The 27506-nt window shown below is 40.7% G+C and overlaps 1 protein-coding gene across 1 annotated transcript; it reads right to left on the reverse strand.

The window, feature by feature from the left end:
* Window positions 1–1454: 1454 nt before the first annotated feature.
* Window positions 1455–27364, reverse strand: TMEM30A (transmembrane protein 30A). Its single transcript, XM_006131942.4, has 7 exons — window positions 26893–27364; window positions 20048–20164; window positions 17594–17701; window positions 14580–14667; window positions 9987–10130; window positions 7547–7753; window positions 1455–3736 (listed from the first exon to the last, which is right to left on the reverse strand). Exons 1-7 carry the CDS (start codon window positions 27148–27150, stop codon window positions 3543–3545), a joined length of 1116 nt encoding a protein of 371 aa, XP_006132004.2. The 5' UTR covers window positions 27151–27364; the 3' UTR covers window positions 1455–3542.
* Window positions 27365–27506: the final 142 nt, after the last annotated feature.

Consider the following 27506-nt stretch of genomic DNA (forward strand, 5'->3'; position numbering starts at 1 on the left):
TTAACAAGAGATTCAGAGAATGTAAGGACCTGATTTCACACTACAGAGAATTTGTTTGGAGTACAGGAGCAAAAGAGAGCCCTCACAGTACCTCTACTTCAAGCGCAGATTTTGCTTCATAAGCAGACTTTCCTGTTAAGAATTAACTTCAAGGAAGTTTGCTATTCCCTTGCACTGGATAAACTGTCTGAGGAATGCCAAAATTAGAGGAATTTGGGAAAAGTGCAATGGTAGTTAAATGAATATACAATTGTGTAGCGTGCCTGATATGATGAACAAGGTCATACCTGCTCACATCCAAGTATAAGTTGAAAGACTCCAGAGACACACTAAATTCCCAGAATAGTAATAGAGATGTAGCCGTGTTAGTCTAGTCTAGCTGAAACAAAAAACAGGACTATGTAGCACTTTAAAGACTAACAAGATGGTTTATTAGGTGATGAGCTTTCGTGGGCCAGACCCACTTCCTCAGATCAAATTGTGGAAGAAAATAGGCATGACCATATATACCAAAGGGATTTTTGATTGTTAGTTTTTAAAGTGCTACATAGTCCTGTTTTAAATTCCCAGAGACTGAAAATGCACAAGGAAGGGTCAATCAGGGACATTGGAATTAGACATATACACAAACCGCATGCTGACAATCTGTAAGAGAAACAAGGTCAAGGCCATGGATGCTTCTTGCTGAAGTGAAACCAGGAGCTTTTACTTAGTTGTCTCTACTTTCTTACAGTGTATAAAAGCTTTACTTTTTTAATCTGGGACCTCAGACTGAACATACAATCAGTGAATTTACTTCAAGCCAAGAGAAACCACTTTCTTAACTTGAAGAGCAGCAAAAGGTACTTCACCTGATCCACTTAGTTAAGGAGACCCCAAAAAGAGGGGAATGCAGGATGAGAGGAGATGTTGTTACTCAAGTCATGACTAAGATTAGGAAATGAAATTACATATTCTGCACAGCACAGGAAACACTGCCCTAAAAATATTCTCAAACCAGTAAAAAGTGATATTTACATATTGCTAGAATCAATTCTTCACCTGGTATTTCAGTTGTTGCATATAACTCAAGAGAAAACATTCCTTATATTCCACATATTATGAACACAGAAAAATATATTCAGTTTACATTTATTGTGCTGACAAATATGAGCCAAAAAGTTTATAAAAATTAAAATATTTAAATAACCAATCATTGAAAGTAGTATCCTTACTCGTTTAATAAATAAGATCTAGTAACTACTCTATAGGTTCAAGTTACTTTTTTAACCTAACCTATTCTGTGCAGCTTTTCTAATAATGCAGTGTAGAGATATTAATCACAGTTGTATGTCCAATTCTGTAATGCCGATGACATGAAACTTCAACACTTTCAAAAAATCGCAAACTGTTCTTTTGGACATAAAAACATGTATTGAAATACCACATTATATGTTGAAGTCAACTACATAAAATAAGATTTTTGTTTTAAAACATATTGGTGAACAAAGAAACTAACTGAATCATTGGTTTAACTTTTGCTTCATTTCACACGTATACAAAGAAACTATTTACACTGAACTTAAAATACTACACAAGAAAACAAGCAAGTCAGTAAAAAATGGTCACAGGTCTCAGAACTGATATATTAATACAGTATATTTCAGAAACTGACTACAAGTTAAGCTACTGAAACATGAACAAGTGTATATGATTGCAGAAATATCAAAATGTGGCTGAATTGCATTGAAACTACATCTCATTCAGCAAAATAAAATACATATTCAGGTGAAAATAAGTTTAAAAAGTTTCATCCAATAATTGCAACATTTATGAATATTCAGATACTTTATCAAGCCAAATAAAAGTAAAGTAACCTCTGCCATTCAAATTAAAATGTATAATATGCACCATATAAAATTATAAGAATGCAGTAGCTTACAATTTACAGTTATCTTTGAATAAGCCAACAACAAAAGTTAATCTGGTTTTAATATTGAGATTTGAGGGAAGAAAGAGCACACACTTCTTGTAACAGAAATTAAAATTACTTTCATGGCAAGATCAATCTATGTTAAAGGAAAAGGGATAGTCATCTCAAGAACTTTAAATTCTTTCAGTTTAGGATTCAAGAGTATATTTCAGTTTTATTTGTTTCCAAATAATGAGGGAATTGAATACAGGCTGAACCTCTCTCATCTTAGGAATCTCTGGTTCAGCAATAACCATGGTCCAGCAGGACCTCAGAGGTTGCTAGACGAGAGCGCTCCAGCCTTAGAGGTTGGGAGCGGCTGTGATGGAGGGGCAGTAAGCTGCGGGTAAAGAGCCACCCAGCTGCTCCCAGGGTTCCACAACTCCGGCTCAGCATGGCGGCAGCTAACTCACAGGGCTCCCTGTCCCCTCCCCAATGGGGAACCCCAGGAGCAGCAGCTGCCGCCCCGCACACAGGGCTGGATGTAGGAAGAAGAGCCCCAGGAATGGGCTGGGGGCAGCAGACCCAGACAGGTGACACAGAGAAGGTCAGGCCTTTGGGTTCTCCTGAGGCAACCGCCATGAGGGGAGCCCCAGGAAAGGTCGGACGCCTGACCTCCTCTAGTCCACGACCACTCCGGTTCCAAGGGTGCTGGACTAGGGAGGGTCAATCTGTATTATATTTGATTTACTACAGCAAAGCCTGCTCTGAACCTCTAAGTTTGTTTCTAACTAGAGCAAAACAAGGAAGTTCCCGCATTGGCAAAACAGACATCCCACCCAGATTTAAGTCTGGAAAGAACTTCATTTCTTCTTGATTAATGCCTTTGAGTTGCTCATGAAGAGCAAGATCACACATAAAATAACTAAACTGCTTCTAAATATGACTTCAAACAAAGCTGGCTTTTATCTTTGTTTCCAAGTTGAAATTAAACTTGGAAATTCACCCATATAGTCAGCTGATAGGTCTCCTGACATTTTCAGGGCATGCCAGGCACATCTGATATCTAAAATACATTAGTTCTGTGCATTCATAACAGCATTTTATGAAGATTTAATGTGTAACACACTTGGACTTGACACAGGAAATATTTTACAACTTTAATATATTAAACATCTCAGCAAGGAACATAAAGCCTATGCACACAATACAGTGACGTGAACAAACACTAAAGACTTTTTTCCTTTCAATAGCACTGACATCGTGAATAGTTAAGTTATACGATATCCTAAAACAGTCTCCTTTCTCCACAAAACCTATACATATATTATCATATGGATATATTACATAGCACAGAAACAAGCAGCAAGTTGCATTAAGGGAACAGGGGCTAAATGCATCATGTAGCCTGCCTAGGAAGAGGCAAACATCAAAAAACCATTTATGCAGTCAGCATGGATACAATCAGTATAGCTAATTACATACCCGTCATTTTCAAAAGTCAATCCACAGCAAGGGGAAAAAAGGCATCAGAGAAAGAGTTTTGCACCCAGCTTCAGAAGCAATATAAGCAGATTTAGCTATCAAAACTTGGGTTCACTCTGGACTGGCCTCGATGCACATGCAGTACATTTGTTTTCAGAATGCAAGACTAATTCGGAATGTCCGCACTATTGTTTCGATTTCCATATTTGTGATGGATGACAAGCAGCACAACTCCTAGAAAGAAGCATATGGACCCAACAGTGATATAAGCGATTCCCAGAAATGGATTTTTGCCTCCCATCCAAGAGATGGTGCTCAGGATCATCCGTTTCCGTCCATCAAAACTGTGCACAGGGTAATCTGAAGAACATATAGGAAAATTCATCCTAGTCATTTAATTAGAAGTATGTCTGGCATATTAAAACTGAAGATAATTTCTACTGGTAACAGAATGTAACATACCTTCCCCCCAATACCTGACTTCCTTAGTGATCTAATTTTCTTAGTGAGTTTTCACATACTTTTCTCTACTGCTCAGGATAATGAAAGACAGCAATAAGTATAAATGTAATAAGGCTCTCTCAATGACCAGTAATATAGCTGCTAGTCACATACATGATTAATAATTCTTGTACAGACCCCGCTAAAGTTTTAATAGTAACTTTTGCAACCTTCCTCCTGTCTGGTATTCTGGATTCTCCCCTAACTTTCAATCTGTCCAAAGTGGAATCAGAGGTCACCTATTTCACTCTCTCTGAATACATCCTTCTCATGATCCCTCCCCTCCCCCACTGGCTTTCATTTACCTTCCAGATGAGTTTTAAGCTTGTCCTGGACCAGATCCTTCAGCTGGTGTAAACTGTCATCGGTGCAATGATACAGTTTGCACAAGTGGAGGAACTGGCCTTTCATGTTCACAGCTCCTACCTATTTCCTATTTTTTTTTTTTCACACTACCTTTCTTCTTTCATGACATGCTAATTTTCTGCTTTATTTCCCCTTTTCTGTATGTTTTCATGTAGAGGTAACTGAGATGACTGCATATAGATATGATTATTGGCATAGATCTAGACCACATTTAAAGGCACATACAGTCACACTTGAATGCATCCATTTTACTGTGTCCACCTTAGGGATGTTAGTGTGTACCTGTTTACATAATTAATTGATAAACCCAGGCTTACTGGTTAATCTTAACAGTTACATGCACCACTCCCCTTGCAAGGCAGTAAGGGGGAGGAAGCAGGAGCTGCTGCTCATAGAGTGCCAGCTTTTAAGCCATTTCTTGGCATATGCCAGCTCCCATAGAGCAGCCTGCTCCCTTCCACAGAGGTGGCAGTGGGGGATGGGTGGGCAGGCGGGAGCTAGTGCTCGGAGACAGCCAGCTTAAAAATCTGATTTCCAGGAGCACCAGGTCCCATACAGCTGCCTCCTCTCTCATCCCACGCTGCTGCTTCTGATAAGACAGGCAGCAGCGCAGGGGTTGGGGAGGCAGGCAGGAGTCAGTACACATAGGGAGCTGACTTTCAAGTTGGCTCCCTGCACGTACCAGCTCCTGCGGAACAACCTGCCTCCCACACTGCTGCCTCTGTTTCTGCGCCCCTGCATGAAAATGTGTAACAGCTGAAAAAATTCAGTAGTTACACATTTGCAAAAATAAATGTTTGTTAACATCCCTAGTCCACGTGAGAGCTGTACTCACTTGTGAAGCATTAAGACTTTGGGGCCATGTTCTATGGTTCAGTTCTGCATGGGTCTATAAACTATTTTCACTGTGTTCTGTGGAAGAACCTGTCTGTCTTTTCTGGGCATTTGTGTTGAACTGGTCCACTCAGTAGAAGTAAACCATTTCCAGTTTGTCACACTTCAGATTTCTGTCTGTCGCCTCCTCCTAAGTTATAGCATGGCTTGGATCCAACACAACTGTTGTTGGCATTAATGCAACTCATTCTAGAAACAGGAAGCAGACGCAAGTATGACACTGGTAGTGGACACTTTGGTAGCAGCTTGTCACACGGAGAATGCAGACATGGAGCAGTGGAGATAGCGGATGTAGGTTGTAAACACAGAAGAATACCCCTAAGCTGACTGATGCTTCTAGAAAAGAACTACAAGCAGAATGATGAGAGTATATCATCATGGACACCTAGTATGATGAGCAGAGAGCCCAGAATTTCCACATGAGGAAGGCCACATTATTGGAGCTATGTGAGGAATTTGTCTTGGCCCTACTCCACCAGGAAATGCAGAAGAGACAAAGCAAAAAACAAAAACAAAAACAACAAAAACAAAAAACACACATACAGCTTGTGAGGGAAGGGGGGATTGTGGGAAGGCAGTGGCAGACTAGTGATTCCTGAGTTGTTCTGGCCATGTATAAGCAGCACTTTGGATTTAGCCTATAGCATCTGACAGGCCAGCTAGCCAGGGCAGAAAGCACCATAACAAGGCTAGAGATCTGTGTATGTGTTCAGGAACTGGGCTAGGGACCATACCCAAGTAAAAGCCCACATTAGCACCGCAGTGAATACAAGTTTTCAGCGTACTACAGCTTTGTCTCTGGGTTTACCATGCAAGGCCTGTACCTGGAATGTGTCCCTCGCATTGCCATTCTTCCACCACCTACTTAAAAGGTACCATCTTCAGTGAAGTATTAAACTGAATTATTGTCCTTACACCTGTCTAAAGGACTTAGCACATTATTGCACACTTCAACATTCTCCAACAGTCTAAAGACCAGTTCTCATTTGAGAACAAATAAAAAACGTGAAATGTTTAGATGAGGAAGTTTCTATGTGTCTGATAGATGCCAGGATTTTCTATAGAGATTCATTTGGGTACTCTTTACAGCAGGGGTGGGGAACCTCAGGCCCAGGGGCCGAATACAGCTCCCAGTTTGCCTGGATCCAGTCCCCAAGGCTTATAGCCCTCTCTCCCCTTCCCTCCCCCAACACTAGAGAGCTCACGCTGGCATTCCTGCCTCCCCCATTACCCACTGTAGAACTGGAGTACACAAAACCTACTAGTCTGGGCCTCCCTAGGCTCTGTTGTGCAAGGGGATGCGAGGAATGTCCTTTCCTTCTCAGTCAGAGGCCACACCTGTTTTTTGTTGGTTTTTTGCTTCTCACTTGGCCCTCAACTGATTTTTATGTGGGTCAGCAGCCCCCGCCCAAAAAAGGTTCCCCAGCCCTGCTTTACAGTATCAAGCTGTTTACCTCCATTGTATGTGCCATGTTGCCCTCTTTCAACCAATTACCAAAGCAGTCTTCTTTGCACAAATAGTAAACCAGGCTGAAAATTTCATTAATTTAAAAGTAGACATGCTATGTGGTTCTGCTATGTAACTAATAAAACACAAAAAGGATACTGAATATTCACAAACCACATCCTTTGCATTAGCTTCTCTGAATTAAGTCTCTCAAAACTGAAATACAGTAATTCCTCATTTAACATGTGCCCGCTTAACACGTTTTCGTGATAGCATGATTTTTTTTTTTAGGGAACGTTTTTTGAATTACACAACCGTTGCTGGCGGCTGCGTGGGGCTTCCACCGCCTCCCTGCAAAACGGTGGAGGGTTCGCCACTTGCCGTGCTGTTCCCTGCTGACTCCCCCTCGCCTGATGCCTTGCCCCATCTCTTCCACCCCCATTTGCAGGCCGGCGGCTGGGTTTCCCCAGCTGGCCCGTCGCCGGCAGCTGTGCAGGGCTTCCCCCACCCCCCTGCAAAGCGGCAGAGAGTTTACCGCTCACCACACCATTCACCACCGAACCCCCCTTGCTGGACACAGTGCGGTTCCTGGCAGACCTGTCACAGGGGCATACTCCCAACCCAATTCCCCTGCCCTCTCCTCCCCTTCCCTTCCCCAGAGCCAAACACCTCCCCACCCTGCTGTAACCCAGTCCCCTTTCTCCTCCAACCTTATGTCCTAGTCCCAACACACACCACCGCTCAAAACGTAATCCCCATCTTTTCCATGGGAAAATTGACCCCGCATAACACATTTTCACTTAACACGTTCATTATCTGAAACATAATACCTTACCCCAAGTCTATAAGTGTTAAATGATGAATTACTGTACTTACATCTGACAAATTCTGAAAGCTATAAATACATAGATTCGGATATTCCAGATGATATTAGCAGTTTATAAAGTTTCAATAAAGGATACTGTATGTGATATCTAAAGAGTACTTTCCAGCTTGTAAGGTAGGCTGTAAGTTATTCTCTCTCTCGATCAGTCGATATAGTTTCCGAAATGTAGGCAACGCTGCAGTACGCATCCACACAATAAAATCTTCATTGATGAACCCATTGTTGTCTGCTTCTGAGTCCAGCATATACACTGGTTTGGGCCAATTTACAGGCTTTGTCGTGCCTAAAATTGAAGAATTCAATTAACTTGAAATATTTAGACAAGAAGTATATCTTTCAGGTTTTGATATTATGTGCATTTAAGAACTTTTTTCTAAGACTCTGAGGTAAGGATGTAAATGGTTAACCAGTTAACTAGTAAGCCTAGCCTTGACACGTAAGGCTTACTGGTTCTGATTAACCATTAGGGACTGCAGCAGATCCTCACTCTCCCCAGGCAAGGAGCTGCTCTAACTCCACAGGGCCCACTGCTGGCAGGGGCTGCCTCACTCCCTGTCCATGGCAGGCCAGGCCCAGTCCAGCCCAGCCCAGCCTGCCTCCCCACTCCCCCCACTGCAGGTTACATGCTGGCTCCCTGGGAGAAGGGCCAGCAAAGGCTGCCAGCCCTGCTCCAGAGGCGGCTTTGCTGCAGACTTTATAGTATAGAAGAGCCTGCAGCTAAGCCTCTCTGGGAGCGGGATCAGCAACCCCCACGCCAGTCACACTCCCGGGGAGCCAGCTTCACTGTGGGCTCTGCAGTATAAAGCTCATAAATAAAGCTTTATACTGCAGAGCATAAAGCACACGTAACTGCTAAGATTTTTAAGTGGTTACATTTTTAAAAGACTTTTTACATCCCTATTCTGAGGTTGTAGATATTGGCAGCTAATGGTAATTTAGTTTTTAGCCAATTATAAATCAGTACAAGAAATCAGTACAGTTGCTAGAGAACATAAGGTCATACTCATATCAGTTTCATTACAAAATTAATTAATTTTGGAAAACATGCTTTTACAGAACCTATTAATAGAAATGTTTTTAAATTTAAGATTAGTGAAGTGTTTTGGGAACATGTAGAGTTGTAGGATTTCTCTAAGTTAGCAATCTAAAAACTGCAGCACTGTGCTAGTATATTACAATCAGAAAGTCAGAACGGTCCAAAACTAAAAAACACAAAAATTAAAGTAGCCCGAATAGTTCAATCAAAGTTCTGTGATTAATATATATAATAATCCAAAGTGCTATTAGCAATATAAACAATACACTTTTCTTAAGGATGTGATATTAAGCTAGTATACCTTTAACCATGAAGTTAGAACTGGATATCAAAGGATTTACAAAAAGAGCAAAACAAGCAGAAATTAAAAATAAGCTGGTAAGAGCAACATTAGCTGCACTACTACATTAATTATAACCTGAATATTTTATTTCAGACATTTAAATATTATAAGCATCAATGTAGACCTAAAGTCATAACCTCCATGATAATTTTTGTTTAAATAAAGAGCATTGCCCTACTCTTCCATAAATATTTACAAGTTAGGTGATTTTTTTTTTTAAACAAATATTCAGGCTTCAGCCAGGCTTCATGAACTGGGCTTGTTTAGTTTGGAAAAAAGAAGATTAAGGGGGGACATGATAGCGGTTTTCAAATATCTAAAAGGGTGTCACAAGGAGGAAGGAGAAAATTTGTTCCTCTTGGTTTCTGAGGACAGGACAAGGAGTAATGGGCTTAAAGTGCAGCAGGGGAGGTTTAGATTGGACATTAGGAAAAAATTCCTAACTGTCAGGGTGGTCAAATATTGGAATAAATTGCCAAGGGAGGTGGTGGAATCTCCCTCTCTGGAGATATTTAAGAACAGGTTAGATAGACATCTGTCAGGGATGGCGTAGACGGAGCTTGATCCTGCCTTGAGGGTGGGGGCCTGGACTCGATGACCTCTCGAGGTCCCTTCCAGTCCTATTATTCTATGATTCTATGATTCACTGTATCTGACAATCTGTATTAGAAAAATAAAGGAACTGGCTTAATTCCCTATAGGAATTTATGAAACTAGAATAGCGTGCCTTGATTTTTCTTTGAGTTTGTGATGTTGTGATATTTTGATCGACAAACTGCTAATTTTACTTAAGACGTTATCTAAAATTTCAGAAAGACATGCAGAGAATTATAACATGTTTTTTAAAGTATCAGTTGCGTTCAATGATGATGTTGATTTTAAATCTTATAAAAATACTACAGTAAAATAAACCCATACACATGCTAAAATTGTCTCTAAACAACAGAATGGACTGATGACAAAAAATGTGTTGAGCTTGGTATTCTTAGCAGAAACACAGCATTGTTATACTAGGATGCCCACTCCAATGCTTGCAATGAGGAAAAAAAAAATCAGTAACAGTAGCTTTTTAATAAAAATGTATTTGATATATGTTTTCAGTATTTTGCTATTGAATTTGAAATTGAGATATCTTACCTTGGAAAAGTGCTGTCAAATTATGTGCATTTCCAGAAGGATTCCTGAATTTAACATTTTTATCTGTCCACCAAGCAATACCTTTTTTATTCAAAACAACAGGGATCCTTGTTTCATTATCAATGCGAAACAATTCCAATGTATCTAATACGAGAAATTAAAGTTAGTGAAGAGCAGAAAAAGCTTCAATTCAACTCTATATTAATCTTTTCAGGATTTCTGATATTTCCAGAAATACTAGAGAACACAGCATTTATAGATCATGACTACCAGAGTAAAGTAATTTTTTCATAAGACATAGGTTCATAGCTATATAGGATTAAGAGAGACCTTGATATGTTTTCTAGTCAAGAGCACCCCACTAAGGCAGGGCTAAATATTATCTAGACCATCCCTGACACGTATTTGTCTAACCTGTTCCAATGACAGAGATTCGAGAGTCTGCCAAGGTAGTTTGTTACAATGCTTAACTACCCCTACAGTTAAGTTTTTCCTAACCTCCAGCCTAAATCTCTCTTGCTGAAATTTAAGCCCATTACTTCTTGTCCTGTCCTTAGTAGTTAAGGAGAACAATTTCTTACCTTTTCTTAATACACCCTTTACATACTTGAAGACAGTTATTGCCCCACCTCCCCAAGTCTTCTCTTCCCCAGACCTAACAAGCCCAAAAGACCTTTAATTATTTTTGTTGCTCTCCTCTGGACTTTCTCCAGTTAGTCCACATCTTCCCTGAAATGTAGTGTCCAGAACTAGACGCAAAACTCCAGTTTCAGCACTGATAAGGCCTAATAAAATGGAAGAATTATTGTTGTGCTAGTTTACAATACTCCTGTTAATACATCCCAGCACGTTTGCTTTTTTGGCAACAGAATTAAATTAATAACTCATTAAATTTGTGATGCACTACAACCTGCAGATCCTTTTCTGAAATATTCCTTCCTAGGTACTCATTTCCCATTTGTGCAACTGATTATTCCTTCCCAAGTGTAGTACTTTGCATTTAATTTATCAAAATTTCTCCAGCTTGTCATCCTGAACTCTAATTCTGTCCCCTAAGGAGTTTGCAACTCTTCTCAACTTGGTATCATCCACAAGTTTCATAAGTGTACTCTCTATGTAATAATTAAATAATTTATAAAGATATTCAAAATAATCAGGACAGATCTCTGCAGAGCCCCTGATTTGCCCTTCTAGCTTGATAGTGAACCATTGATAACTACTGAGTACAATTTTCTAGTGAGTTGTGTACCTACTTTATAGAAAGTTTGTCTACACCGAATTTCTCTAACTTATGAGAAAGTCATGTGAGACAGCATCAAAAGCCTTACGAAAGTAAAAATATATAACATCTAGTGCTTTGCCCCATTCACAAAGCTTGTTACCCTTGTTAGAGAAGGATACACCTGAACCCTGTACTCTGGGTGTCCCTAATTCTGGCAGAGGGAGGAATAAGTGGCTCTGAATGCTACTGCTCTCTCTTCCCCTCCGCTGGAGGAACCAGTGTAGCAACGCTCTTTTTCACCACTCCCATAGCAGCAGGGCACAATGCCTCGGAGTGGTGTGGGGCACGGAACACATGTGCCCCCAGGAGTAGGGCACCAAGTAAGCACCCCAACCCCATTGCTCTCAGACCTAAGCTCCTGCAGTGCCGTCCCTGGCCTGGCATTTTTTTTAAATTCAAAATCTCCTGTTTCCCAGGGTTGCCTGATTAAAGAGGTGCAAGTGTATTAGGCTGATTTGACAAAATTTGTCCCCAACAAATCTGTGCTGTTACTTATCACCTTATCTTCTAGAAGCTTACAAACTGATTTTTGATTATTTGCTCCATTAACCTTCTGGGTACAAGAGTTAAGCTAATTGCTTGTAATTCCTTGGGTTGCTCTTACTCCCCCTTTTTATAAATACTATATTTGCCCTTTTCCAGTCCTCTGGGAGCTCTCCTGTCCCCCCCGAGTTATCAAAGATGGCTCTCAGATCTCTTCAGCCAGTTCTTTACCTACTCTAAGATGCGGTTCATCAGGCCATACCAACTTGATGACACCTAACTTGTCTGTCTAATTCTTAACTTGCGCTTCTCCTATTTTAGTCTCAGATCCTACCCTTTACATAGATGTTCACTAGTCAGTCGTCTAATCACTGTTTTGGGTGAAAACACAAAAAGGCAATTAACACTTCCACCATTGCTGCATTTTCTTTTTACTGTCTCTCCCTTCTCATTGAGTAATGGGTCTACTCGGTCCCTGATACTGCTCTTGCTTCCCATACATTTATTATCCTTTATATCCCTAACTAGGTTAATCTTGGTTTGTGCCCTGGCCTTTCTAATTTTGTCACTAAACACTTGTGGGTATTTCCCCCCCATATTCATCCTTTGATCTAGTTTCCACTTCTTATATGACTCTTTATTCAGCTTCAGGTGACTGAAGATCTCCTGGTTAAGCCAGCATGGTCACTACCAAATTTCTTATCTTCCCTACACAGTGGGATAGCTTGCTCTTGTGCACTTAATAATGTCTCTTTAAAAATCTGACAACTCTTGTGAACTCTTTATTTTCCCTTTTGATGGGCTTCCCATGGGATCTTGCCTATCAATTCTCTCAGTTTGCTAAAGGCTGCTTTTGAAACCCATTGTCTTTATTCTGCTGCTTTTTCTTCTGCCATTTGTTAGAATCATAATGCTATCAGTTCAGGATCATTTTCACCCAAGCTGCCTTCCACTTCGATTCTCAATTAGTCCATCCCAGTTTGTCATAATCAAATCTAGAATAGCCTTTCCCCTAGTAACTTTATATAACAGGTGGAGAAAGCAGTCACCAATGCATTCAAAGAATCGTAGAATACTAGAACTGGAAGGGACCTCAAGAGGTTATCAAGTCTAGTCCCCTACCCTCATGGCAGGAGCAAGCACCATCTAGATCATCCCTGATAGATGTTTATCTAATCTGCTCTAAATATGTCCAATCAGAGAATCCACAACCTCCCTGGACAATTTATTCCAGTGCTTAACCACCCTGACAGTTAGGAAGTTTTTTCCTAATGTCCAACCTAAATCTCCCTTGATATAATTTAATACCATTGCTTCTTGTTCTATCGTAATAGATTAAGGAGAACAATTTTTCTCTCTCTTCCTTATAACACCCTGTAAGATACCCGAAAGCTGCTATCCTGTCTTTTTCTCAGTCTTCTCTTTTCCAAACTAAACAAACCTAGTTCTTTCAGTCTTACTTCATAGGTCATGTTTTCTAGCCCTTTAATCATTTTTGTTGCTCTTCTCTGGATCATCTCCTATTCTACCACATCTTTCCTAAAATGTGGGACTCATTGTTGAATAATAACTTGTTGGGTAAGCTGTGCCTTGTTGTATTATTTTCCCAATAGATGTGAAGTTAGTTGAAATCTCCCATTACCACCGACTCCGGTACTTGGGTTGGATTTTATTTAGTTGTTTTTAAAAAAGCTTCACCCACTTCTTCTTTCTAGTTAGGAAGTCTACAGTAGGCACCTACCATGATATCACTCTTGTTTTGTAGCCTTTTTACTTGGGCTGTGTCCAGACTCAAGGGTTTTTTCAAAAAAAGTAGTCTTTTTTCGAAAAAACTTCACCTGTGTCTAGACTACAGCCATGTTTTCGAAATTAAATCGAAAGAACGCGGCTTTTCTTTCGATGGCGGAAAACCTCATTTCACGAGGAAGAACGCCTTTTTTTGAAAGTGCTCTTTCAAAAAGAGGCGTTCTTGAATGCAAACAGGGCTTTTTCGAACGAGAGCATCCAGACTGCCTGGGTGCTTTCTTTCGAAAAAGCGGCTTGCTTTTTCGAAAGTACTGCTTGCAGTCTAGACGCTCTTTTTCGAAAGAGGTTTTGAAAGTATCTTTCGAAAAAGCCTCTTTCGAAAGAGGCTTGCAGTCTAGACGTAGCCCCAGAGACTTGCAACAAGGTTGTCTCCTACTTCCACATCAATCTCAGTGTAAGTATATACATTTTTGATATACAAAGCAACACTCTCTCCTTTTTCCTTTGCCTACACCCTCTATCCAATATTTCACTCATGTGAATTACAGATATTTATGTGAGGCCAATTATGTCATAACTGTGATTCACTAGTATTTCTAATTCTTCCTGTTTATGCCCCATATTTTTTGTATTTGAATCTAAATATCTAAGACATTTATTATACTTCCCCTTCTATATTTTCTCTTCTTTCCTTTGTTCCTACTGTGCTTGCGCATGCTACCCCCAGATTCTAACTCTTCACCTACATCTCTATGTTTTATTTTATACACTGCACGTATACTAGATATATAAATTTAACAGCCAGCATCACTGACCCTGTCTGTCATAATTGAATGAATCTGATAAACAGTTTCAGAAAGAAAATAATCAGTAGCAGTTCCTCCAGCATGTTTCTCTTGCAGCACTCAACTACAACAAAATCTATTTGATCTGCACAGTACATGCTTGTCTAATTTAAGGAAAAATAATCATCTAACACCTGTAATCAATTTCAAATAATTTATAGCATAATTTGATGTGTATATCAGACTGCAAAAGTGTCTTGATAGTTTTATAAGGTAATTTAAAAGAAAATACCATACCATTAAACATACTGTTGGCAATAGCTCCACAAGGAGCAATGGGTTTACCCTCACTCGTGCGGTAAGGCTCACACTCCTTACTGGGATTCTAATATTTAAAAGAAAAGAAGATATAGTTGACATCTTCAACTAGCTAATTCCATTCTAAACTACATTTTCTGTATCCTTTGAGCAATATAACTTGAACTGTCAGAACTATTTATAAATATCATTTTTAATATTAATTGTAATCGTTTTTACTCTAAACAAAAACCAAATCAAAGTTCAGAAACCACATATCTACATTGTAGAATATAATTTATTTTTTTTTAAATCAAAGCTCTATATAGTAGGGATGTAAGCAACTAAATGACTATCGAATAAGCAAAATCTTATTGGATTTTCGAGTGACTAGTCGAATAGTCACTTCCCCCACCTTACTGCCTCTATCAGAAGCAGCATTTGCCGGGGGGGGGGGGGGGGGGAGCAGGAGCTGTTGCTGGGAGGAGCTGGTTTTAACATCCGTAGTTGACACAGCTACATGTTAAAACTCCATACCCGCTGAGCACCACAGATATGCTGACTTAATCCATAGTGTAGATGCAGCCAGTTTGATGGAAGAATGTTTCCATTGACCTAGATATAGTCCCTACCAAGTCACGTGGTGGTTCCATGGTGATGGAATAAATTCTGTTCTGCCCCATGTCTGTCTTACACTATAGTGGTATAGCTATGGCACCACCACTATGCTACTGCAGTACCCACAGTGTAGACATGGCCTAATTAAGAACATAAGAATGGCTCTAATTGGATAGACCAAGGGTAATCTGGGACTCTCTGGTCTAGCAATATCTGGCAGGACCATGGGTGTTTCTGGACCAAAGAGTCCCAGCCCTTGGCCAGTGGCTTTTGGGGAGATCAGAACTTGAGATCCCCAACAAAACTGGCAGTAGAGGGGCTGGTGGTGGCCAGGGAGCCCCTGTCCAAGGACCCCCAGATGTGCTGCCAGCAGATGGGGCTAGCAACTGGGGATTCCCAAGGCCAGGATCCCCAGCTGCACCAGTGGTGTGCTGGCTGCAGCAGGGCTAATGAGAGCTAGAGATCCCCAGGGCTTCACCGCTCCTTGGCCAATCTGGCAGCAGGGAGGGGCAGCAGGCTAGGAGGCCAGTGGCAGGGGATTACCCTAGTATGGTAAAATCAGTCATTTGGGACCAGTCAAGTACCAAGGGTGCCAATCAAGGAGGTCCAATGTGTACCTTGTTTTCCAAAAGTGGTTGTGGCCAGAGGCTTCAGAGGGAATGAATAGAGCAGATGAATTATCAAGTTATCAAGTGTTATACAGCCCCTGAAGCAATGATTTTCAGAAGCGGAAATACCCACAGGTAGCCAATGTTCCCTCTAATTTGTCACATCTGTGTGCAGAATAAATTTTATGTACAGATGTGCACCACCAATATAAACACATAGTGCAGGCGGTGGACACCTCCGCTAATCATAGGGGCAGCATTTGAATTTCTCCTGGATGATCATCCAAGTTCTCAATTTACAGGGAACAGATTGCATCCCTGATAATCTTGGCTAAGAGCTGCTGATGGATGTATCTTCCATTAACTTCTTTAATTCTTTTTTGAAACCAATTATGCTTCACAACAACCCTGGCAACAAGTTTCACAGGTTGATTGTGACTTGCATGAAAAAGTACTTCCTTGTTTGTTTTAATCCTATTGTTTATTAATTTCACTGCGTGATCCATAGTTCTTCTATTATGTGAACGGTAAATACTACTTCCTTATTCACTTTCTCACACTATTCATGATTTTATAATCCTCTATCATATTCCACTCACAGTCGTCTCTTTTCTAAGCTGAACAGTCCCAGTCTTTCAAATCTCTCCTCATATCCCTTTATTCTTTTTTTTGCCATTCCCTGTACTTTTCCCAATTATAATATATCTTTTTTTTTAAACGGGGTGACCACAACTACAAGTAATATTCAGGATCTGAGAGTACCATGGATTTATATAGTAGCATTATGATATTTTCTATCTTATTATCTATCCCTTTCCTAATGATTCCCAACATTGTTTTTTAACTGATGCTGCACATTGAGAAGTTGTTTTCAGAGAACTATCCATGATTCCAAGATGTCTGAGTGGGAACAGCTACTTTGGTCCCTATGATTTTTTATGAATAGTTAGGAATGTGTTTTCCAATGTGCATTACTTTGCATCAATCAATATTAAATTTTATCTACATTTTGTTGCCCTGTCACCCAGATTTGAGAAATCCCTTTCTAACTCTTCGCAGTTTGCTTTGGACAAGTATCTTGAGTAATTTTGTATTGCCTGCGATTTCTGCCACCTCACTGTTAACCCCATTTTCCAGATCATTTATGAATATGCTGAATAATGTAGGTCCCTGTACAAATCCTTAGGGGACCCGCTGTTTCTCTCTCTCCACAGTGAAAATGGACCATTTATTCCTATCCTTTATGTTCTCACGCCTCTTGTAGAAGGAAAAACCCGCCCAAAAAGGCCATGAGCAACTTCACACAGTTGTTTTGAACACATGCATTTTAATACTGACATTTGATTATAATCAGTAACTAATCAATTGGAATGCTGAATCTGAGTATCCAATTCCAAGCAGTGAAATCTGCTAACTAGCTGAGCATTGTTCATTAGTGAAAGGTAAAACTTCAGACAGAAAAGATGAAGTTAAACTAGTTTCACTGCCTGAAAACCACAACAGATCTAAGATAATCAGAATACATTTATTTATAGCGAGCAATGATCAATCTACTGTACCATAATCCAGATCAATCTTCTATACCATAATCCATCTAACAGAAGTACATAATGTCCATTTAGTGTAACAAATGAAGTCACCAGTAAACTTGATTCTTTGACAATGTCCCCTATTACACAGAGAAAAGTGTCAATTTTACCTCAATGATGAAAATGCTTCTGCAGCATGCTTGTTACTTAATTATTTTAATTCTTACGTATTGTTAGACTTGAGCATAAGTTTACTTACAAGTAAAGAACTATTATCACCATTTAGTTGGCTGTCATCCCGAGACTTCACATAACGACGATGGTTTTGATAGAAGTTGGACAGTCCATAATACATAAACACATTAGTCTGCAGAATACAAAGTGGCAGATTGAAAGGGATTTTCTATTGCACCAGTATATAAAATAATGCCCCTGCAACAAATACCCTGGGGACAGCTCTATCAGCTAACAGCAAATTCTTGCTTAGATCATACCAGCTAAGGGCTTCAGGTTGCTCTGGTGACAGCGTAGAGCAGCAGTTCATTTTCCTGTTTTCACTCCATTGTGAAAACTCAAGAGGGGAGCACAAGCCCCCTCCCGAAACAGCTCCATAGGTGGCACACTAACAGCTTATCAGGATGAAAACAGATTATCAGGATGCCCAGTAAATAGTCGATGGGGTCCAAAATACACAAAAGCTCATTTGTCGATGCCTCAGCTTATTATCCCAATGGATGTTGAGCACCCATCATTTTTTTCCATTTTTTTTTCCCATGCGTGTTCTAGCTATGGACCACTCACATAGTCAGTGCCTATGTGCCTAGGTTCTCTGTACACTGCTGCACCAGAGGAGGGGGGAGGGAGGAAGGCAGGCAGGTAGTTCAGTGGGAGCCTGTAAGGATAGGAAGGTGGCTTCACCAGCTCTTGCTCTGTCCCCCTGTATAAGAGGCAGTAGCTGGGAGATTTGGGGGAGGCAGATCCATTGGAACCAGGGCTAGTGGGAAGCTGGCTTAAAAGCTGGCTCTCTGCGAGCACCAGCTCCCACATGCTCCCTCCAACCCCCGCTGCTGCCTCTGATGCAGAAGCAGCAGTGGTGAGTCAAAGGGGGGCTTTCTGTGTAACCATGAAGGTTAATGAATGAGCCCAGGTATTTAAATGAATGCACTATCACATCCCTACTGAGCACATGTAGCTACCCTCCCTTCCACTGCAACTTCTTAAACTGAATCCCAGGGAAACAATTCTCGGTGTTTTAATCCCTTTTTTCCCAGTTGCTCTGTAACATCTAGCAATCAAGTAATGTTTCACCAAACATGTTTTATAAATAAAAATCACCCTTTTAAGACTATGATCTGAGTCCTGTGTCCTGGAAGGCAAGAGGTTCTGTGTGCATATGCATAAGACTGCAATGCCAACTATTAAGAGAAATTACAGTTTTTCAAGCTCTCTCCAGAGGAAGGGTTAAAGAGTTGGAGGGTACCCCATAGGAAGGAATTCCCACGAGCGCCTTCCTAGGTTCTCAAAGTGGATTTTGCATTCAGGCAGTGGCAGCGATATCAATTGAAGGCCAGGGAATCTATGACCTTGGGGAGTTTAAATACAAACCTTTAGTGGCAGGATATTTTAAAGTCTTTCAGGTGCCCACCTTCTGCACTTGGAAGTGCCAGAGTGGGGAACAGCCTTGACAAGCACCATTCTTGAATCAAACAATGAACAGCAGTGGCTATCTTCCTTATAACTTTTAGCTGAGTGGTTAGAGCACACACCTACAATGTGAGAGATCCAGGCTCAGTTCCTTCCCATCCCATCTGAAGGAGTGATGAGTAGTCTCTCACTTGTCAGAAAAGTGCTCCAACCACTGGAGTAGTATTGATATTCTGATCAGGCTCTCTCTCACTAACCACATGCAAGAGTTGTTGGGCAGCATAGGGTCGCATGGCATTTCATAAGTCAAGTAGCTCCAATTTTTCAAATCTTTACATTAGAGTGTTTCTAAAACTCAGAGAAAATCAAATTTTCTTATAAAATGTAAGACCAAACTTCTGTAAAACCAAATGCCCTTAGATACACTCATAAAAGTGATTTGCAAGCTTTGTTTACACTAGATTTATTGTTAAAATCTCCTATGGTCATACTATCATCTCAGTGATTCCATCAATGATTGAAAGTGCTAATGTAGGCTGTCCACTTTCTTCTTTACAATAGGATCATCAAACTCTGGTTAATGACTGCCAAAATGTCAACAGGCAGTTTAGATGAAAGCGCTCACATACTATACCATTAATGGTACAATATAAAAAGAATTTAATAAAAAAAGCTCAACATAGACTGTCAAACACACACATGGTAAATCTATGGGGGTCCAGTTAATGTTATACATTTCTGGACAGCAAAAAATGAATTAAGGCCCAATTCACCTGTGGTAATGGATGTAGTTTGTGTAGAAGACATATGACACACAGAATAAGTTGACAGATGAAGAGGAAAGCATAGCAGGATTGATTTTTCGAGAGTAAGCAAATATGATGTTCCTCTAACATACAAATTTAGATTTTAAGACTTAAATGGTACAGAAGAGCTCTAAGGAAAAAAACTAAAGCAGGTGTGAAGAAAACACATACAATACCTTCCAAAAAAACAATGATAAATGCAAAAGTTATGAATGTAAAACAACAATAATTCTGATGGGCAACTCACATACAAAGTAACAGACCTCAAAGGGATGATCCAGTGTAAAATTAATGGTGCAAGTACAAGGTGGTGTGCTATTCCACGACATATTTAAACATTTGTTGCAGGGACTAGAAGAGTCAGTTCCCGTGTAATCAATCTGCAAGAGAAAGAGGATACTGCATTACAATGAAAGATATAAAATCACAATTACTAAACCAAATAGAAAAGATTACATTAATCTGTTTCTCAATCAACTCCATCTCTGATCCAAAGAATGTTCCCCCCACAGAAGACCTTTTATAGAATTAAGATTTCACAAATAGGCATTTCACATCACAGCAGGGAAAAAACCCCACCTGTGCTAAAAACATACGAACGTATGGAGGTTTATCAAATGCATTGCTATCCCTGCATTTAGGCACCTAAACTATGAGTGTTTTTTAAAATGCTCAGAAATCAACCTGGGAACTTTTGAAAAGCTAGCTCTTAAATGTAAAATATTAAGAGAATTATGTTGTCATGTCTTTAAAGAAAGCTAAGAAGAAGAGTTGACCACTGAATAATGGAGAATACTATTGGTGTTTCTTTGATTTATTGTGGATTATCTAACTTTCAAAATGATATAATTCAAATATTCTAGGGTGGCTTGGTGTTTATATTATAAAGTATGTAAATGAAATAATTTTGCACTGTATCCTGACAAGAACGGTGATAATAAGAACAACTATTTGAATGGTTTTCCAAAAGGTTTTCCAAAAGGCTGTTGCACATTTTTTTGTCTGGGCTATTGCTGCATCTGAACCCTTTGCTGACCCTCATTATGAGCAAGCAATACTTTTTCTAGTGTCAGCAGGAAGGCTGAATTACAAAATTAAAAAATAAAGTTGTAGGCCCTGGGTTTACTTAGAAATGGTACCATTTCACCAGTATCAGCAAGGTCTTTGGATGTAGATCTGAAACTATTGTACAATCTAGCCTGATCTATATGGACAGAAACAGCAGCTGAACCTGTATCATATTGAAACCTGTTAACAATTGATAGTTTTTCTAAGGCAAGCCAAATCTAAGATGAATCTTTCACAGAGACCTTAATACCCAAAATCCACCCTTATTCTTTAGTCAGCCAAAGAGTCCTACACCTCAAAACCAAAACTTGTTATTTTAAAATTTAAAAGGCAGGTTGTATTTTAACATGTCAGGTCTTTAAACATCTGAAGTAGAAAATCTCTCTCTAAATATGTGTACCAACAATGGGACCATCACCATACTCTTGACTGGGACCTCTTTTTTTTCCTATAATAATACTAATATTAAACAGTAAAAGAAGCCCATTGTTTTCATTTGTGGTCCCCTAAAATAAATAGCACACTTAATTGCGATATTATTATAGGTCAATTTTGTTCATCCTGTCAAAATAAATATTTGGATTCTGCATACATAATATTATTGATAGCTGAAAATTTTTGATGTAGATCTGGCTCAGCTTATCAGCATCTTTTAGAATTGATTTTCAATGTGATATTTCACTCTTGAATGAATCCTAAAGAATTTACATTTATCCAGTACTACTTGTACTGTTCCCAGGGTGGAGGAAAAGAAAGCAGGAGAAAATAGTAAGACACTGAGGATATCCTTTTTTCTAGCTCTACACTTGTTTTCCATCCAACTATACGAACTTTTTTTTAAACCTGGGCAACTATGAACACCTAAATTTCAGAACGTGCTAGAAAAGGGAATGGTATAAAGGATATGCCATTTTATGTTATGTTATGTTAAAAGTGTTGGAAAGTTTCCATATTTAAATTCAAGACAACTTAAATGGAAATCCATGTAAGACCTATCTATTGTTATTTGACAGTTAGCTGAATGATTAGCATTCAACAAAGTATGCTTAAATTGCTTCCTATACAGCTCCCTTCTCAAGTTAAACCAATACAGCCATTATATTTTGAGCAAGAAGCAGGAACTTATAAATAATTGTATAAAATAAACATGTTTGCATATATTAAGAGATGGAATTATTCACTGACTGAGACTGCTATTAATGTATTAGAATATTCAAGTTTGTTTGGTAAGCCTGGCTTTATTGGAAAATAAGCAAGTATACAGGCTGGACCTCCCTGGTCTGGTACCTTCAGGACCTGACTGGTCCCAGATGAGAAATTTTCCTGGACTAGGGGAGGTTATTTCTGGCTCCACATCCTGCCACCCCCGCCCTGCCGCCCTACCAGGCTTTCTGGCTCTCCTGGGCAGCTCAGGTTGGCTGTTCACAGGCCTTCCCGCCACACTCCCCCCCTCCCACAATGCCCAGCTTAGCTGCGCGCTGGCTCCTGGACCCCTTTCCCCTCCGCAGCCAAACTGAGCCACATACTAGGCTTCCTCCTCCCTCTCGCTCCCCACCTCCCAGTCCTGCCCCCCTCACCCAAGTGGTCCACACACCAGGTTCCTGTCCTCACCCCTGTCTCATGACTGGTTTGTGGCCCCCACCTCCCACAGCATGCCAGGACTCTCTAATTCTGGAACGTCACACCACGGATGTTGCCTGACCAAAGAATCCCGGTTTATAGGAGTGCAAACTAACGATTTTTGACATTACTTGATTAAATTTTACTTTAAAATGAACTTGTTTCAAATCTGTGAATTACTTAACATATGCATTTAGTTTTAAACCATGGAATAGTTATAAAAAAAATTACACTGTTCATAAAAATTCTGTAAGTTAAATCATTAGGTTTGCATATCATCCACAACCGAGGGGGAAGAGAGGTGTTCCCAAGAGCTAGTTCCTGTTTTTTCACCATGGTGCTTTTATTAGCAAAGCCCTGCAAATCCATGAATATCTGCTTTATAGCCACAGAAATCTGCATCCATGGATGCAGCCACACCCCTTATACGGCAGCAAAGACAACAAAAATGGTTCTATGCCAGTTGGGGATTTGCCTATGCCAAGGGAATTGAGCAGGTCTGAGGAAGAAAACAATTGTTATATATCTTTAAAAAGACTCTTGTACATTTCAAAAGCAAAGCGCCATTGGGAGCAAGGGGCCAACAGGCCGTGCTCCCCGCGGCACTTCCTCAGGGCTCTCGCTACATTTCAAAGACGGAGAAGCCCTTATTGACTATTCAATTAATCTAAACTTAACATCCTTAGTTTGCCGTTTGATTTTTGCCCTTTGAAATATTTTTTGTTGCAATCATTTATTTTAGAACAAAGCTAAGGAAATTTGTTTCTTTAAATAAATGAACAGCTACAATGGTGGTTGGTATGTTAGAAGTAACAACTTTTTACTATTGTTTCAATCATTAAAGACACTCAAAATTAAAGTTTACATGTCCATCCTAAACGTTATTTCATAAAAAATCTTAAAGGTACTCTTTGTAATTCAACCATGTTCTTTCAAGTAGCTCAGAGTTGATTTTGAGATAGGATGTGTGGTCTCAAATCTGGACAGAAAGACACTGCTTTCTAAAAATATACATGAAGAGCAAACACAATACTAGAACAAAAAGTACATTTATACCTTATCTTTTAAATTCAATGCCTTTAAAGGTTTAATTTATTTTTTAAAAGTTTGATTTTTATATTCCTTTCCACATTGTTAAAATGTTAACGCTATCATAATACAAAGATAAACAAATGAAAAGCTACAGACACTTTCAACCCAACTAATGAAATTATTTCCATAACTATTCCATCTTCATTCCATAAGATTATCTCCACCAGCAGACAGATGTGAACAATACTGCTTTTATGTAACAGGTATTACTTGATCTGCATGCCTAAGTGTGCAGCCACTATATGCTTCACTTTATTACCATAAATAATCACACTGTTTTAAAGAGGGCTACTCACAGCTGTAAAGTTAAGTTAAGCATATATGTAAGTGTTTGCAAGATCAGGGTCTAAGCCAACATAATATACAGAAGCTAAGAGTTGATGTATCAAATTTAACAATGGGAAGTTTGTTTTTGACTTGCTGATGCGCAGTTTTTCATCTTGGAGCTTTACTGCTTTAAGCGTTATAAAGCCAAAGCTTAATGATTTTTATGAAAGCTATGGCTATGTATTTTCTGTGTATTTATATATCACTGGAAAATACAAATGCCTTTGGCACATTATATCCAAATTTATTTCTGACATGTAAAGCTTCTAGGGAACATTAACACTTGCAAAATTTTCTTTTTTTAATAATAAAAAAAGAAACATGATTTTTAACATTGCAAATGGTTACCTCAGCTTTGCAATGAGCATTAAATTACATTTAACTTGTTCACACTAGCATTTTAATACATGTTAGTAAAAACTTAAAAATTAGTGAAATCAAGGTGCAGATCTTGAAGGGTATGCTGACCAGACTGGAGAAATCAGTATCAAGGGAGTATACTCATAGGCAAGGTCATCTCTAATGTTTATTTCTTGCACTGACTAAAGTAGGAGGTAAGAACATACTGTGGTAGATTCAGAACAAGTTATTTTAAAATGTTGATATTTGACTAAATTGACAAGAGTCATTTCCTACAGAAGCCATTTCTTCACCTCCAAAACCACATTAACCGTAAGAGGATGAAAAGACAGGATGATCTAGCAATGTCCAGCGGAAAAGCAGAACAAACCAGCAATCTATGTTTCTGTAACCTCTGTAATCCTATAGGGTTACTGCCTTACTACCTAAAGCTACCTCACCTGACCCTGGTATGGGGGAAAAGATGCTTCGCAAAGATGCTTCACAAAGATGATTGGATCTTCCAGTTATTGCCCAGGCTAGGGATGAAGAATTTTTCTGTGTGTGCTTGAAAGCGACATAGGAGATGCACCATAATAAGGTAAACTAGAGACGGTAGAGACCCATTAGCTCCCATTCCCTCCCTCCCTCATCACCTGAGGCCAGCGCAGCCAGGCTCCCTACAGGGCATTTCCCAGAAGTCTGCCTGGTTTTAGAATGTAGAATGGATGTAGAAGCTCTATATACCAACATCCCACATGAAGACGGATTACAAGCAATTAGAAACACTATCCCAGAGGACACTACTGCCAACCTGATAGCAGACTTATGTAACTTTGTTCTCACCCACAATTATTTCCAGTTTGAGAACAACTTATACCTCCAGATCAGCGGCACAGCCATGGGTACACGCATAGCCCCACAGTATGCTAACATCTTTATGGCTGACCTAGAACGTTTCCTCAACTCCCGTCCCCTTTCACCCCTTCTCTACTTACGGTACATCGATGACATCTTTATGATCTGGACGCATGGCCAAGAAACACTGGAGATATTCCACAGAGATTTCAACAACCTACACCCCACCATCAACCTCAGCCTGGACCATTCTACACGAGAGATCCACTTCCTGGACACCACAGTACAACTCAACAATGGAAAATTAGACACCACTCTCTACAGAAAACCCACCGACTCATACAGTTACCTACATGCTTCCAGCTCCCATCCAGAACACACCACACGATCCATCGTCTATAGCCAAGCCCTTCGATACAACCGCATCTGCTCTAATCCCACTGACAGAGACCAGAAGCTTCAGGATCTCTACCAAGCATTTATAAACCTCAACTACCCACCCGGAGAAATAAAAAAGCAAATTGACAGAGCCAGACGAATACCTAGAAACCATCTACTTCAAGACAGACCCAAGAAAACCAACAATAGAACACCACTTGTCATCACCTACAACCCCCAACTTAAACCTGTCCAACACATTATCAATAAACTACAGCCTATACTGGAACAGGATACCATACTCCAAGAGGCTCTGGGAGACAGACCCATAGTCTCCTATAGACAACCACCTAACCTCAAGATGATTCTTACCAACAACCACAGGACATACCACACTAATACCAACCCTGGTACCTTCCCTTGCAACAAACCCCGTTGCCAGCTTTGTCCACATATTCATTCTGCTGATACCATTATTGGACCTAACCAAGTGAGTTATAAGATCAAGAACACATATTCCTGCGCATCCAGAAATATAATCTATGCTATCATGTGCCGAAAGTGTCCATCTGCTATGTACATTGGACAAACATCTCAGACACTTCGCCAAAGGATTAATGCCCACAAAACAGATATCAGACAAGATCACAAAGAAAAAACAGTTTCTTGCCATTTTAACCAGAAAGGACACTCTCTCAATGACTTAACCACCTACATTCTGCTACAAAGACCTTTTACATCTGCACTTGAAAGGGAATCCTCTGAACTGTCATTCATGTTAAAATTCGACAATCTCCGAGAAGGAATGAACAAACACTCCAACTATCTTACCCATTACCAAGATAGCTTCCCCAATTATCACCTCTAATACCATTAGCTCACAGACATCCCACTCTCCCCACCTCTAATATCATCAATTGACAGACACTTACCTTCCTTCCTTCTCCCCCCCCCCCCCCCACATCCCTCTCCTGTTCTGAAATGTGATTTGTCCTTTTCATATGTGTTCATTTTTTTTAATTGTATCCTTTGGTATATATGGTTGTGACTATTTTCTTCCACTATTTGATCTGAGGAAGTGGGTCTGGCCCACGAAAGCTCATCATCTAATAAACCATCTTGTTAGTCTTTAAAGTGCTACATTGTCCTGCATTTTGGTTTTAGAAAGTCCGGCTTCCTTTTCCGAAATTCCTGCTCTCGAGATTGCCCCACTCAGCCTCTGCCCAGGTTTCACCAGGAGACGAGGGTGAGCTCAGACCGGCCTCCCCGCCATCGTCCGCGACCTCCCAGAGCCGGTACCCGCCGTAGGGGAGTGTTCCCCGCACAGGGCAAAGCCGCCCCGCGTCTCATCTCTCCCCCTTCTCCCGGGCAGGGAGACCCAGGGCCCGTAACGGCCTCAAGAGGCCGCGCCCCGCCCGGCCCTCACCTCGTACTCGCGGATGTTGTTGGAGGTGACGAAGATGCCGATGCCGATGGGGATGAAGATGAGGCCGATGATGAAGAAGGCGGGCAGCACGGTGCCCGCGGTCAGGATGGGCTGCCAGGCCGGCAGGCGCTGCTGCTTGAAGGCCGTGTTATCCGGCTTGCGGCTCTTCCCCGCCCCGCCGCCGGGCCCGCCGCCCGCGGCCCCCACTCCCGACGGGTGCCCGTCCGCCTCCTCCTTCGCGTTGTAGTTCACCGCCATGGGGCTGAGGAGGGGGAGCAGACGGCGCTCCGCTCGGGAACCGGGGCCGCCTCCGCTCGGGCCAGGGACGAGTGGGAGAGAACTGCGCCTGCGCGCGGAGAAGGGGACAGTTCCGCAGCCGCGGAGCCACTGACAACAACCAAACGTCACCAGCTCCCCTCACCGCCGGGTGACCGAGGACAACTTCCGTCCACCCCCCATAAACCTGCGCATGCGTCGCCGCAATGGGCGAGGCTGGGGCTTGGATCTGGGGCGCACAATCAATGACGATAGGTTCCATGGTCCCTGCTTCCGGCACAGCCGGCACTCCCTGCCCATGAGCCAAAACAGCGCATGCGCACAGAGAGCGCGAGCGA

Source organism: Pelodiscus sinensis, chromosome 3 (genome assembly GCF_049634645.1).
Source record: "Pelodiscus sinensis isolate JC-2024 chromosome 3, ASM4963464v1, whole genome shotgun sequence".
In the NCBI taxonomy this organism is placed as follows: Eukaryota; Metazoa; Chordata; order Testudines; family Trionychidae; genus Pelodiscus; species Pelodiscus sinensis.